The sequence below is a fragment of the Triticum aestivum genome, chromosome 1B (assembly GCF_018294505.1).
Source record: "Triticum aestivum cultivar Chinese Spring chromosome 1B, IWGSC CS RefSeq v2.1, whole genome shotgun sequence".
NCBI classification, from domain to species: domain Eukaryota; kingdom Viridiplantae; phylum Streptophyta; class Magnoliopsida; order Poales; family Poaceae; genus Triticum; species Triticum aestivum.
The window spans coordinates 401,975,251-401,990,400 of NC_057795.1; the positions used below are offsets into that span (position 1 = coordinate 401,975,251).

Sequence of the window (15,150 nt, forward strand, 5' to 3'; positions counted from 1 at the left end):
TGTCTATTGCTTGTGATTCAATAACTATGTGTGAGTAATACCCACAGGCTAAGGGTTGAGGCATATCCTCATAGCCTCATGTACGCACACGAAGGGATCGTCAATTATTTAAGATAACTTTATTATACATTTTTGTGCAACTATTTTTTGTCTCTTGTCTCTACCTCGATCCCAGGGCTTGCCGGTACCCGAGACTCCGAGACTGGGACAAGGAGAGGTTAAGGGCAGAGGGGACAGGAAGCTATGCCAAAAACCAGTGGCGACCAAACCTGCATAAACCATTCTTTGATGGAGGAGAAGGTGCACCCGACGGGCGAGAGGAGGGGAGAGGAAGGAGTGGAATGAGCGTCACCTTGCTATAGCAGGATTGTAATTTGATGCTGATTTTTTATTAATAATAAATAATAATTATGTAATTCCAAAACTAGTAATGATAAGTTAGAATTTTGAAAAATAGGAAGGACGCAATGGTTAGTAGCGTTCAGGCCTGGTCACTGTGGCTAACCATGTCCACACCTGGACGTTGTTGTTACTAGCGTCCCTGTTTGGTTGAAACTAACGTGGATTTGCTCCGTTCTTTGCTCATTTGGTCAAGCGAACGCCAGTGTTCGTTTTTGTCCGTCAATTCGTAGGTGTGTCCAACACGAACATAAGCATTTCTCATTTGCGCTGGATTTTGAAAATTTTAAAAAATAAAACAGCCAGCAGAAGTCCTATTTATATTAGTTAAATGTTTTTTTAATGAAAACTATAAAAACAGTTAGCGGCGGCGGTAGATCTAGGCAGCGTCATTGTTGTCCTCCTCCTCCTTGGTCAGGTCGACGTAGACTGACGCCATCGTCCACGAGAACGCCTGTTGGAAGGCTGCCAGCTGTTAATCGGCCTGCCACGACCGGCAGTGGTGGTGGAGCGGCGAGCGCGCACAGTGCACCGGACGCACAATTGAAGCACTGCCGGCAACGCTGGTTGTTCTCTATGGCGAACCACACTTCCCAATTTGGCAAATCCACCACATACATTGGGTCACGGCGAAGGTTGGCCGGTAGTAGAGCACGTGCGGCGATGGATCTTCGTCAGTTGTGCGTGGCCTGAGGCCGGCACCAGAACCCTATCGAGGTTGAGATGCCACATGTGCGGTAGGTTCACATTGAGCTACGGCGCTGACACGCCACGCTCCTAGAAATACTGGTAGTGGTGCATCGGCATGTAGATGCAAAAAGCACGGCCGCCGACTCAAAGTCAAGACTTATTTGTTCTCATAAATTAGCCAATTACCAACTATATTAACCAAGAGTAACAACAAAGTCATTTATACAATCCACCTGAATAAATTATACAGAATACCAAACAAAGAAGATTCAACGAGGTCGTGGAATAACTCACATGCGCCATTCGTAAGTCAAGTCGATGATCCTAATGATGAGCAAATGATCCTAATGACGAGCGGCCAATGAGACGATGTAAGGAGCGACGGCTGCATGCGTATTAGGTTTTATAAGTTATGAAACCTCTATCTATAAGAGGAAAACGATTCAATTCAACCTAATAAGGGCACCAATCGAACGGCATGACTGGACGCCGTCCATATCAGCGTCCAAACCTGGACGCTGTTAGCAATAGAGTTCACCCTGGACGCTGTTATTCTGGAAGTCCTTCCTATTTTTACAATTTCCACACGGCCCTTTACCAGTTTTGTAATTACAGAATTATCATTTACTATTAATAAAAAAATGGAATTTGATGTGTACTATTATACAAACGTATTTGTATTGGTTACTTAGCTAGGAGGTGTTTTCGATCAGGACATCTCAATGATTGTTACACCCACAGCCTCCACAACTATTAATTTTCAAGATCCACGCAAATCTGCATCCCTCACTAGAGCTTCCACATGATAATTAATTTATCAGATAATTCCATGTCTGGGGAATATTCACGAGAACATGTTGCTGTGAAAATTTCATGTGTTCATACTTCTCGCGAATGAAGGGCCTAGCATTGACAAGAAGGACCAGTGTTGAAGCATGATCAAGCATGGAAACTGAGACGGAGACTCAGGTGAACGCGCAATGAATGAGATGGAGCTTCAAATGAAGATCTCAAGACTTTGAAGCCACCATAATGACGCATGAAGACATGGATCAAATAAACAAGCTGACACTTCATTATTTCATCCATAGCCTTGAACAAATGTTATGCTAGTTAACTTTTGGGGCATAGACAGTTTTTTACCGCGTTTTGCGAAGTAAATCTACCTAGAGTTGGGTTGGCTGAATTTGCACTTCGCCCCTCCATAAATAGTGCTCCTAGAGCATCGTTTAGACATGGGTTTGTTTAGTAAAAAGCTCACCATAGCTGCAACTTCATGTACTTGTCCAACGACTAGGCCAAGACCACTTACAAAACCACAACCATCATCTATACTTTATTTGTATTCGCAATATCCAGATTGCATATCATAGTTATTTCTTATTGTTTAATTGCGAACTAGTTTGTAGTCGGACCTTCAAAGTTGTCTTCACCCCAATCGACGAGTATTCCTCATCGAGTGATCTCGGACACCCATAGTGATGTCTCTTTGATTGTTGTTAGTGTATTCAAGATGTATGCATTCTTGTATCCCCAAAATTTCTAGTTTCTATGATTACATCTGCTTTTGACCAATTAAAATGCCTAAGTTAGGGCATACAAATATTTATAAATATCATATACATACCAGTAATAACACAGCTCAAGGCATGTAATTTTCAAACCACAAAAGACTCAGGTCCACTTGATCATCACTCATATAGGAGTAAGAGGTCTCCAGGAAGGTTGTAACCTCAGGGTGTTGATCAAGCTCAAAGAAAATGTAATCATCAATCAGTGGAACATCAAACTCTGAGGTAGGGTCTTTCCTGAAAAGTTTAACAATGTGTGGGTCTCTACCCTTAGTGAAGTCACATTGTCCATTGAACTTCTCATCTACAGGATGGATGAGTTTCATTCCCATATACTCACAAGCAGAACATCCACCTAATTACCAAGCAGCCATCAAAAGGAAACAGTAATTAGCTTGGATCGCAAGGCAAAAATGCATTGAGCAACAAAAGTTGTATCATAATATTCATATTTCGTATTGAATGGAGCATATAATAAAAAAAAATCCTTGGTAACTCAAATCCAATTGGAATAAAGCTGAAATAAACAGTTTCTATACAGAATTAGATGTTTCAGCAAAATGTGCTTGCCACACAATTAAATGATTGATCTGAGAAAAACACAATTCATGCTAAATGAGTAAATCTGTTGCAAATACTCAACTTTAGAAACTCTTAGTCTGGTCTAATGTGAAAGTTCAGTTGCTACTCGAGGCTATCATATAAACCGAACTCAAAAACTCCCTGTTTAACCCAAAATTAATTTCAGTGTAAGTGTGTAACCCAAAGTTAAGTGATTTGCACGTTTAATTCATGTTTCCGCCCTACTCTCTTTTAGTATCAGAGAAATTCATTCAGTAAGATGAGATACTAAATAAACAGGATCTGCGCAAAACTAGACGTTTACTTGCCAATGGTAAATTTCTAAAAACTCAGTCAAGTGTAACATGAGAATTCGGTCATATGAACTAATGAAAAACAAGAAAAACTTGGCATACCAGTTCTTTCTGATAATGTCACGGGACAGCACAAGGTCACATCATCCACATCTTGAAGTGAAGCACGAACCTCAGCAAAAAACAGCTTAGGCTGATTAGGTTCACTCTCACGAGATGCCAAGAAGTTGACGTGATAATAGCTATCAGGAACCAAAGTAACCAAACTCTTGCCGCATAGTAGATGAATCTGATAAATTTCCTGAATAATGAAAATTAAACCATTTTAGAGATGCAGCAGATTGAAGGAAAACCAAAATAGTATAAATCAGCCATTAAGCAAACGGTAATTTTACCCCAAACTGGGACGCAAGTTTCTTGAGTGCCATGTTTACTATACCAAGGCAAAACTCCTGATCCCTCTTGAAGGCATGCATCTTGATCCTTAACGCTCTATATGCTCCTTGGCTTAGGCTCGGCGAGCTTGGTGCCGGCTGTGTGAGAGCTAAACTGGAAGCAGCCAACTTGACAAATTCAAGCACTATAAGCGATGAATTGCTTTGCGGCCTCAGGTCAGATAATCCAAAAGCTAATGGGTGACCATGAATTCCATGATTTGCAAGAAAAGCATCTGTAGGAGCACAGTTGACAATGAAAAAGAATTGAGCCTCGCGAGCTGCATCACTAGGGAGATGCGCTGCCAGAATGGCAGCCCTGAAGGCGTCGTCCATGCGGTTTGCGTGGAGAACATCTTCTCTGTCAACAAGCACGGCGGCATGGTGAAGGTTGCCATGACTTCTGCTCAGGTAGGACACGGCCTCTTCAGCAGACATGGTGGGCGCGTACGCCCTCATGAATGACGAGGGCGTCAAGGGAGCGGCGAGCCAGGTGGAATATGGCCTTGCAGCTCAGCATCATGGGCTGAAGAACCTCCTGGCTCGAGGAAGCGGGGAACACTATATCGTGCCAGAGACAGTTGGCGAGGATGTTGCAGACGGGGTCGTGGAGGCCGTAGGCGTAGCCCGCGAGCAGCATGCCGTGCGCGTGGCGGCCGACGATCCCGCGGTCCATCATGGCGAGCGCCTGGAGGTGGTGCCAGTGAACGGTGTCCAGCAGCGCTGCCTCGAGCGGGCTCGGCTCCGCCCGGGGGTGACGCCTCGGCGGCCCCTCCGCGCCGGCGGCAGGGATCGGAGGACGAGGCACCTTCACGATGCGGCGGGGATCGACGCACACCGGGCCAAGGGTCACATAGTCGATGGTTTCGGGGGTCACTCCATATTTCTTCGTCAAATCCTCCATCACACGGCGATTCGCCGCCGCGAGATCGGGCTGCATCGCTGACGGCGGAGGGCGTTTGGGGGGACCGAAACTTCTGTAAGAGAAAAAAGCGAGAATACTATCAAAGGAAGAGGAGTTGGAGAGACAATTCGGTTGTGAGGACTCCTAATTTTTCCAGCGCGATGTATTGCACAGATTTACGATGTTTTTCTGTTCCTATAACGGAGATAGTTCAACGGGATCGCTAAAACTCAATCTACTCATATTTAACCGCGTCTGAATCAACCTGCGGCATTTTATCCCATCGTTTACAACATTTTTTCCTATCAGTTGTAACACCCGTCTTGCTGGTTGTAGCACGTGTCGTCCATCGCCGATTGTAGCAGGTCATCTCACCGGTTGCAATATTCTTCATTGACAGTTGTAGCATTTTAATCAAAATTGTTATAGCACATGTTGTTGTTGTTTGCAGTACGGTCGCAATATTTTTCATCGTCGTTTGCAGCACCAATCGTGCCAATCATAGAAACAAAACTATGTTGACATTTTCGACCGAGTTCTAGACACACTCATAGTTCAAACGAGTACTGTTTTCATGGCATTTTAAGTTGTGTGACAATTTGTTAACAAAGAATAAACTGAGACGGATTTGGCTATGCTCGTGAAAGCACAAGTACTTCCTGGATGATTTTGATAATTAATGTCAATATATTTTTTGTTGGACTACTACTTCTACCTAGTATATTTCAGATGAGTTTAACATTGGAGTGGCAGGATAAAAGATTGTGGAACCCTTTCAAGATGCTAAGGACAAACATTGGCAAAAACTCAGGACTCTATATTTTCATTTCAGTGATCCAATATCACATTGAGTCCATAGAAAAGTCAATACTATTAAAAGGGGATGAGGTGTTGCTTAATGGCTTGCTTGCTCAAAGTGCTTGGTGATATTCTCGAGAGCCCTCAACCACTTTCTCATTTCCACATATGTCCTAAACTTAAAGTCAAACTCGGCCCCACCGATTTGATTCAACCGGCGCCACTGAGTTCACTTGACATAGCCATTGCCACAAACCCTAATCAGTTCAGTCTCACAGATGAGATCTCGTTCTCACCGAGATGACCTTGCAAACTCTCTGTTACTTATTGCAGTTATTTCGGTCTCACCGAGATACGTAGCCGGTCCCACCGAGTTTGCTTGACCAAGTATTTGTCTGTTTATTGCTGAAACCGGTCTCGCCGAGTTCACGCAATCGGTATCACCGAGATAAGGTTTTGCCCTAACCCTAACACATCGGTCACACCGAGTTGACCTTATCGGTCCCACCGAAATGCCTAACGTTCACATTATGAATCAAGTAGGTCTGACCGAGTTTAACCATTCAGTCCCACCGAGTTTGAGAATTTGTGTGTAATGGTTAGATTTTGTGTGGAGGTTATATATACCCCCACCCCCTTCTTCATATGTGAGAGAGCCATCAGAACATGCCAACACTTCCACTACTCATTTTCTGAGAGAGAACCACCTACTCATGTATTGAGAGCAAGACATTCCAATCCAATCACAAGAATCTTGATTTCTAGCCTTCCCCAAGTTGCTTTCCACTCAAATCATCTTTCTACCATAGCCAAATCTGTGCGAGAGAGTTGAGTGTTGGGGAGACTATCATTTGAAGCACAAGAGCAAGGAGTTCAACATCAACACATCATCTATTATCTTTTGGAGAGTGGTGTCTCCTAGATTGGTTAGATGTCACTTGGGAGCCTCCGTCAAGATTGTGGAGTTAACCAAGGGTTTGTAAGGGCAAGGAGATCGCATACTTCATGAAGATCTACCCTAGTGAGGCAAGTCCTTCATGGGCGATGGCCATGGTGGGATAGACAAGGTTACTTTTTCGTGGACCCTTCGTGGGTGGAGCCCTCCGTGGACTCGTGCAACTGTTACCATTCGTGGGTTAAAGTCTCCACCAATGTGGATGTATGATAGCATCATCTATCGGAACCACGCCAAAAATCTTCGTGTCTCCAATTGCGTTTGCACACTTCAATCCCATCCCTTTACTTTCTTGCAAGTTACATGCTTTACTTTTCGTTGCGCATATACACTATGCATGCTTGCTTGAATTGTATTGTGAATGCTTGAAATTGTGCTAATTTGCAACCTCACCTTGAAAAACCTAAAAACTGTTATCTTTACTTGTTGAGGGTCTAATCACCACCCCCCCTCTAGACACCTCTTCTCGATCATTTCAGCTCGCCAACTAAATTTACCATTGTCTATAAACATAATCTGCCATGAAAGAATGTTCGACTAGACGCCATCAACCCTAGCCGCCACCTCCTCTAAAAAAACTAGGTTTTCTCTCCCTACCGCGGGGTCGCCACCGGCCTGCCTCGTCTCCGGTGGCTCCACGCCCATAGAGGCGCGGTGGTACCCCGATCCTTGCTGGTAGGAGGGATCTTGTTCCGTTGTTAAATATTTTTATGAGTTTGTTTATTGTTTATTATGTTCTGCTCAGAATGATGATGAGATGGTGGCGACTCCCTGAAAATGTAATAAGGTTCTTCCTACTTGGCTCTTGTTCCATGATGTGTCTACCGGCGTCGAAGGGCGTGCGGAAGCATGTCTCCGACGAATTTTGCGGGGTTTGCCGGTGCTGGTCTTTGATCATATCCATTCGTGTGTTTACTGGTTGGATTCTTTCAACCTATACTTCTTTTCATCGGCGGTGATTGTTCTGGTGCGCTAGTCATGTAGGGCCTTAGCACAAAGACTTTTCGACTATCTAGTACAACAAGTTTGTCTGGCTCCGTGAGGAAGGGGTGATGACGGCAACATGCCTTCAGTTTGTTCTAGTGTTTGTAATCGTCGCTAAATGACTACGTCATGGATGTAATTTTTTATTTATGTTTATATTCTTTGTACTGCCATGACATGATAAAAAATTAAAAGAATTATCACAAACAGAAAAAAAGATTTGATTTGCCTGTCTAAAAAATCTGACATTTGCTGAATATTTAGGTCCTAACTCTGCATCTAACTACTAAAAAATTCAACAGACAACACATCAAACTATTTATCTTCGTCATTTTTTAAATGATCAGATCTATTATAGTGTAAAACATCTCAACCATAATAAATTACATCGAGATATCGATACCACCAAACAACCACTACTGCCACAGAGACACACGAGATGTATTTTTTATTTCTATTTTTTTTTTGTACTACCTTGACAATTGATGAATAGGCCGGAAGTTTTCCTCGTAAAAAATAGTTGAAAATAATGTACTCCCAATTGTATCTAAGACAGGAAAAAGGCGGTATTTTGGTTTAGCAAAGTATACAGACGCATACACTCATATATATACATGCATACACTTATCTTTATGAATATACACACGCACGTGAACCAAATTATGGTTGGATAGTTAAATGGACAATGGTATCCTCAACCCACCAAGATTTAAGTTCGGGTGTTCGCATTTCTTTTGGTTTTATTTTTCAGGATTTCTGGCGATTCGCGTTTAGTGAAAGAAGATGAACTTCGTAAAACCTCGAAATGATATGCCAACTCACTCGAAGATGCGGATAGGGTGTACATGTATGTCCATATGAGCACTTGTATTTGTAGTGTGTTAAAAAATATGTACACGTACATTCTACCTTATGAGCACCATCGTAGTCGTCGGGGACAAACACGGTAAAGAGAGTTTGTTTTCGATTAGAAATCTGTTCGTGTATTTTTCGGAAAAAAATATGTTCGTGCACATATACGTTCCGCATTGTACGTACTAGTCCCGATTGTATTCGAATTCGGATGGCTCAGCCCGTATATGCAATGAAATAATAAATACTCAGGACACAGTGACCACGTATTTATATTCCTCATAGATAGAGAGGACACGATCGATCACGCCGCATCGACAGGAGAGACGAGATGAACCCTATCTGCCGCCGCCGCTCCGCCTTGCCGCCGCCGGCGAAGACGACCCCGACGGACGATGAAAACCTCCTCCCCGAGGTACTCATCCGCCTCCCCGCGCAGCCTTCCTCCCTCCCCCGCGCCTCCCTCGTCTGCAAGCAGTGGCGCCACCTCATCGCCGATCCCCAATTCCTGCGCCGCTTCTGCGCCCACCACCGGGAGCCCCCCATCATCGGCGTGTTCCTGGACTTCTACCGCGGAGACCTCTCCTTCAGGTCGGTCCTGGATCGGCCGGACCTCATCCTGCCCGAGCGCTTCTCCGTGCGGTTCGACGGCATCGAAGGCGGCGGCGTCGAGGGAAACGACGGCATCTGGTCCTTCCGTCGCTGCCGCCACGGCCGCGTGCTCTTCACCAGGGGGGACCACCTCGGCAAGGGCTGCCGCCAGGTCCTGGTGTGGGATCCCGTCACAGGCGACCGCCGTTTCATAGGCAGTCCGCCGAAGTTGGATCACGACTGGAGCAAGTCACATGTGCAAGCGGATGTGCTCTGTGTTGCCGGCGACAAGGACCACGTGCACGGCAGCTGCCACTCGAGCCCCTTGAAGGTCGTCTTGGTGTGCGCCGACAAGCTCGTCGCGCGAGCATGCGTCTACTCATCGGAGACCAACTCATGGGGCGATCTCATATCGACCGATGTTCCGTATCACACTATGTCTTGTGTTGGAAGTCGAAGCATCCTGGTTGGCAATTCACTTCACTGGTTTATTTTTGGTACTCAGACTGGCATCCTTGAGCTTGATTTGGATACGCAGACCCTAGCTGTTGTAGAGGTGCCGCCTGATGCCCATGCTAGTCATCATGGCCTCTACCTGAGTACGCTGGGTGGTGGGCTTGGCTTCATCGTTGTGTCAGATGACTTCGTAGCTCAACTATGGGTGAGGACGACTGATTTTGATGGAGTTGCTGGATGGATGCCGGCACAAGCAATTGAGTTGAACAAGCTTCTTCCGCTGAGACCAGGCGAATGGACAAATCTGCAAACAGTGTTGGGTGTTGCTGGAGATGAGAATGTGATATTTGTGTCAACAAATGGAGGCGTCTTCATGGTCCATCTTGAGTCCTTGCAGTTTAAGAAGATTTTTGAAAGCAATCCTTTGGCCGAATGTACGACATCCACCGTCCACCCATTCACAAGTTTTTTTACTGCAGGCAATAATATGAAAGTACAAGGATAAGGCATATAGTCTTTTCCAATACTTTTGGAGTCCCCTTCGTGTCTTCTGTTACTGTAGCAATTTTGATACTCCAAATATCAATAGTTTGTTCGGCTGGTGATGAACTCATAACATTGTCTTTTTTAATATTACTTTTGTTTAGTGAGCAGTACTAGACAGTGCGGCTGCTCGTCTATTGCAGTATGTGTAACCTGTACTCTATGACGGAGATATTTTCACAATAAGATATATAATATAGTTGGAAATTGACAAGAACTACGTGAGCAGCTTAGCTGAAACCGGAAAAAATCAGTGACCAAATTGGCATACTTGAAAGCTTAAACTCTGCGGATCTTGATACTTGCAAGAACTTGATTTGATCTTTTGTTATGAAATGACAGCTCTTGTTCTTTTATCATGTTTTGAAGTGCCTCTCTTCTGGTGAAGGGAATATGTTTTAATCTTTGCTAAGTTCACTTTATTTAACTCTGGAGAACCATTGCCACTTCTGTTTTTCAGAGTTTATTAGCTCGGGTAAATTTTAACTTTTTATGATTTGTGGAGTAGAATGAGCTCACTTAAAAAACCCGGGGGGGAAACACTGAACCACACGAAATATATATTTGTTGTGTCAGATTTGTGTTAGCAGGTGACTTCAGATTATATGCTGCTACACATAACGGAGTACTGTATTATTTTTCTTATCAGTATCGTGGTTGTTTGATGTTTCTGTCAATACCATTGGTGCTATCCATCACACATTTGCTCAAGTTAGATAAACATTCGGACCGTCCCTTCTTTCTGGGAGAGAAGTCCTCGCTGGATTCTGGCTAAACTTAAATTGGGAGGGGGTGAGGATGAAGAGGGAACAGTGGAATTGCAGTTCAAGTAAGCGTTAATTTTATTAAGTACTCCTAGCTAAGATGTCCAACCGCATAAGTTTACTTTATCTAGACATTTAGCAGACCAGTTTCCCAGGTTGCATTTTATCAGTTCTGTTATTGAAAATTTTGGTTGCCGGAGTGTTTACTGAAGATTGGGGCTGCCTCATTATGCAGAATAATGCTTGCAGGGATTAACTTGAACAATAGAAGGTTCAGATTTGCTATTTCATATCTAGATGTGAAATAGCTATCTCACATCTAAGTCCAGAGTCGTTGGATCATCTGTCTTTTGTCTTTAATATTTGTGCAAAACGTGATGGTCTGGCCGGTGCGCTCGCTCGTTCAGCCTTGTCTCGCGCGTAGCTCATGTCCAGGTTGTATCTCGTACGAGGTTGGCCCGTTGTCGTGTTTGTTTTTGTGATATTGGGCTGGCAGGCCGTTTTTGTCTATAGTCCAGTTGCATTTTTCTCCAGCGCCTCACATCTAGTGTGCCTTAGTATTTTTTCGTCATAGGCTGCGTTTTTCTATTTTCTTGTCAAAAGTATGTGCAACGAGTCAATTCTAGTTCTTCTCATTTTTGTATACTTTCATTTGACTCCTAGTATTTTTTTTGTTTGTTTCCGTTTTATTTTATTTTTTCTATTTCATTATTTGCTTTCAATTATGAACTAGTTTTAAATTCGTGGGTTTTTTGTTTTTATTTTTATTTTATCCTTTTCTCCCTTTTACCTTTTTCCTTTCTTTCTTTATTTATTTGTTTAAAATTCATGAACTTGTTTTCGCTCTTTCATATGTTCGCTTCGAATGTCATGCAAATCTTGATCACGGGTTATTTTTGTCACACGCGCTATGTGTCGCATCATGTGATTGGTGTCTACTTGTTGACATGTTTGTGCATGCTTGGCCGTTTTTGCTGTGCGGTCTGGGGTCTTGTTTTGGATTGGTTTGCTAATTCTCATCTAAATGAGAGTTAACAATGTTTCATCTAACTCGTATATTGTTAGATACACGTGTTTCTGAGTCATGCTCGTTATCGTTGCGTCGTGTTTTCTGTTTGTCCCTCGTGAAGCAGTGAGGCCTGATACAATATTCTTTTTAGTGGGCCGTTATTATGTTTTGTGTATTGGTTTTTCTCTGTGGGCTTAGTTTTTTTAGGGCCATGTGGCTTTTTATTCCCTCTTTTGCTTTTTTGGTTTGACCATGTAGCTAGATTTTTTGTTTCAGATTTGCTAAATCCAATCTAGATGAATTTTTAGCTCATATATGTCTAACTGTCCAATTTGTTTGCCTTAATGTTCGTACAAACCAAAACATGTGCGTCCATGTGAGCTCGTCATTTTTTGTCGCGCGCCCTCTTGTCTTGTTTATTTTGTGTCATCATGTTCTCGCGTTTCTTTCCACGTGGTCCCATATATATCATCATTTGGGGGTTCGACGATGCAGCTTATCCTCATCTTCTCACTGACCAACCTTTGATCCCTATAATTTTGCCTGTGATTTATTTTTCATCCCAGTTATAGGTCCACCCTTGACATGCAACTGGCATGTAGTTTGTTTCATCCTAGTTGTAAGTCATACCTTGACTCGCAACTGGGTTCATAGTTTCGTAGTTGTCCTAGGTACAAGTCCACCATCAACTCGCAACTAGATTCATAGTTTTCCCAATTGCAAGCGATGTATCTTCTTCCTTGCTTTTCGCTATTTGTTTTTTGCGTTTTTCGCTATTTGTTTTTTGCGTATCGGGTTGTTGGCCTAGGCATGTTTGGCTTCACTTTTGTCCCCTTGACTCGCCAATTGGGGTTTGACCATTTTCTTTGCAAGTTGCGAGTCCACCCTCGACTCGCAACTGAAACCCGATCTTTTTGTTCGAGTTGCAAGTTCACCCTCTACTCGCAACTAGGGTCCGATCATTTTTTGTCGCAGTTGCAAGTACATCCTTGACTCGCAATTGAAACCTGACATTTTTTTTGTCCCACTTGCAAGCCCACTGTCGACTCGCAAATATGGCTCGACCTTTTTTTCCTAGTTGCAAGCCTATTGTCGACTCGCAACTGGGACCTACCATTTTTGTTGTCCCAGTTGCGAGTCCACCACCGACTCGCAACTGGGGCTCAACCTTTTTTCCTAGTTGCAAGCCCATCATCGACTCGCAACTAGGGGCCGACCTTTTTTTCGTCCCAGTTGCAACCCCCTCGACTCGTAACTAGGATGTGACTTTTTTTGTCCGAGTTGCAAGTCCACCCTCAACTCGCAACTAGTGGTCCGACTTTTGTTGTCCAAGTTGCAAGTCCACTCGAGTCGCAACTGGGCCCGAGATTTTTTTTCCCGGTTGCAATTTCACTGTTGACTCGCAACTGGGGCCCGACATTTTTTTCCTCCTAATTACAAGTCCACCCTCAACTCGCAACAGAGGTTCGTCCTTTTTTGTCCTAGTTGGAAGTCCACCCTCGATTCGGGGCCCAATCTTTTTGTCCTAGTTTCAGGTCCACTCTCGACTCACAAATAGGGCGAGACTTTTTTTTGTCCAAGTTGCAAGTCGACCCTCGATTCGCAACTCGGGCCGAACCTGTTTTGTCCAAGTTGCAAGTCCACCCTTGACTTGCAACTGGGGGCAAACTTGTTTTTGTTCGAGTTGCAAGTCCACCGTCAACTCGCAACTAGGGTCCAACCTTTTCTGTCCGAGTTGCAACTCCACCTTCGACTCACAGCTGCGGCCCAATTTTTTGATAACCAGTTGTAAGTCCACCGTCGATTCGCAACTAGGGCCTGACCTTTTTGTGTCTCAGTTGCAAGTCCATCGTCGACTCGCAACTGGGGCTCAACCTTTTTCTTGTCCCAGTTGCAAGTCTACCCTCGACTCGCAACTCGGGCCAAACCTTTTTTTTTGTCCCAATAGCAAGTCTAAACACAACTCGCAACTAGGCATGACCTTTTTTAGTCCCATTTGCGAATCCACCCTCGACTTGCCACTGTGGGTTTGACTTTTTTTGTCCCAATTGCAAGTCCACCGTCAACAGCAAACAAACTGCAGATGAGCCGACTCAAGTAGCTAGGATATGATTTTGGTTTTGTTTTGTTCATGTTTTCTATTTTTTATTTTATCATTTTTCTTTATTGGTTTTTCTCTCCTTTTATTTTTCTATTTTCAAATTTTGATCTCATATTTTTCTTTTTTTGATTATTTTTTTCCTTTTTCATAAATTCACAAGATTCAATAAATGTTCCAAATTTCATATATTTGTTCGTTGTTCTAAAATTGTTCGTGTTTATCAAATTTAAAAAATACATCAAAATGTGTTCATTGGAAAGAAAACTAATATTCTAGCGAGATTATCTCCATCGTAAGAAGAGAAGAACGCGAGCTGTCGTGTAGTGTAGATTTGTAGTACGACTAACAACAACAGAAAGTGTCGCGAGTTGCTGTGTAGTGTAGCGTAGTGTAGTAGTACAACTAGCAGCAACAAAACGAAGGGAAGCGAGCTGTCGTTTGTAGTAGTACGACGACTAGTAGCATTAGCAAAGGAGCAGCGACGTCGGTAAGCCTGTTTGTAGTAGTATTAGCAGCATTAAGCAAGGGAGCAGCAACAGCGGCAAGTCTAGCCATGCGAACATGCTCTGGGTGGCCCTTTTTTTAGTCGTGCTTGGTGATTCTCAAAAAAACAAAAATGACGCTGGGCTGGACAACAACAAACAAGTGCTAAAAAATCAACTAAGATGATGTCATGTTAGATGTGAGGTATTATCTCACATCTAGATATGACATAGACAAACCCATTAGAAGGTTTTGAAGAAACTAGGTTTTGGGTCGGGGTTTTCCTGGTTTTAGAAATGTTCACATCTGGTTTTCCAGTTTTTTCCTCCCTGTTCTGTCTGTTTTCCTTTTGTTTCTTTTATTTCTTCCATTTTATCTTTATCAAATTTTCCAGTTCTGTTTTAAAAAAATCCTCTTAAAATTGTTCACGGTTGTTCTCTGAAACAACGAGCCTCCTCGTCGATATCCATTACAAAGAAAGCAGAAAAACATTAGAGAAAACGCAAAAGGGGCATACAACCAGCCGTTGTGCCCCCCAGGAGGCCTTCAACCGGCCTCTTGGGGTTCATCCGGCGAAAATTTTCGCATCGGGTTGAATATTTTTCCAGCCGTCCACCCCCCAACACCTGGTCTTTGTTTTTTTTCAAATACAGTGTTAAGTCATTCCAACAAACACCTTCTGGGCGTACCACCATGCCAGATTCGAGCATACCGGCGACGGTTTGAGGCCACCCCGTCCTT

The 15,150-nt window shown here is 43.5% G+C and overlaps 2 protein-coding genes across 2 annotated transcripts; one reads left to right on the forward strand and one right to left on the reverse strand.

Moving 5' to 3' along the window:
• Positions 1–2,686: 2,686 nt before the first annotated feature.
• On the reverse strand, positions 2,687–4,965 carry LOC123091752 (uncharacterized). The gene is made up of 3 exons (XM_044513369.1): positions 3,931–4,965; positions 3,638–3,836; positions 2,687–3,015 (listed from the first exon to the last, which is right to left on the reverse strand). Exons 1-3 carry the CDS (start codon positions 4,426–4,428, stop codon positions 2,732–2,734), a joined length of 981 nt encoding a protein of 326 aa, XP_044369304.1. The 5' UTR covers positions 4,429–4,965; the 3' UTR covers positions 2,687–2,731.
• Positions 4,966–8,739: 3,774 nt separating this feature from the next.
• LOC123127368 (uncharacterized) lies at positions 8,740–10,266 on the forward strand. The gene has a single exon (XM_044547021.1). It carries the CDS (start codon positions 8,794–8,796, stop codon positions 10,012–10,014), a length of 1,221 nt encoding a protein of 406 aa, XP_044402956.1. The 5' UTR covers positions 8,740–8,793; the 3' UTR covers positions 10,015–10,266.
• Positions 10,267–15,150: the final 4,884 nt, after the last annotated feature.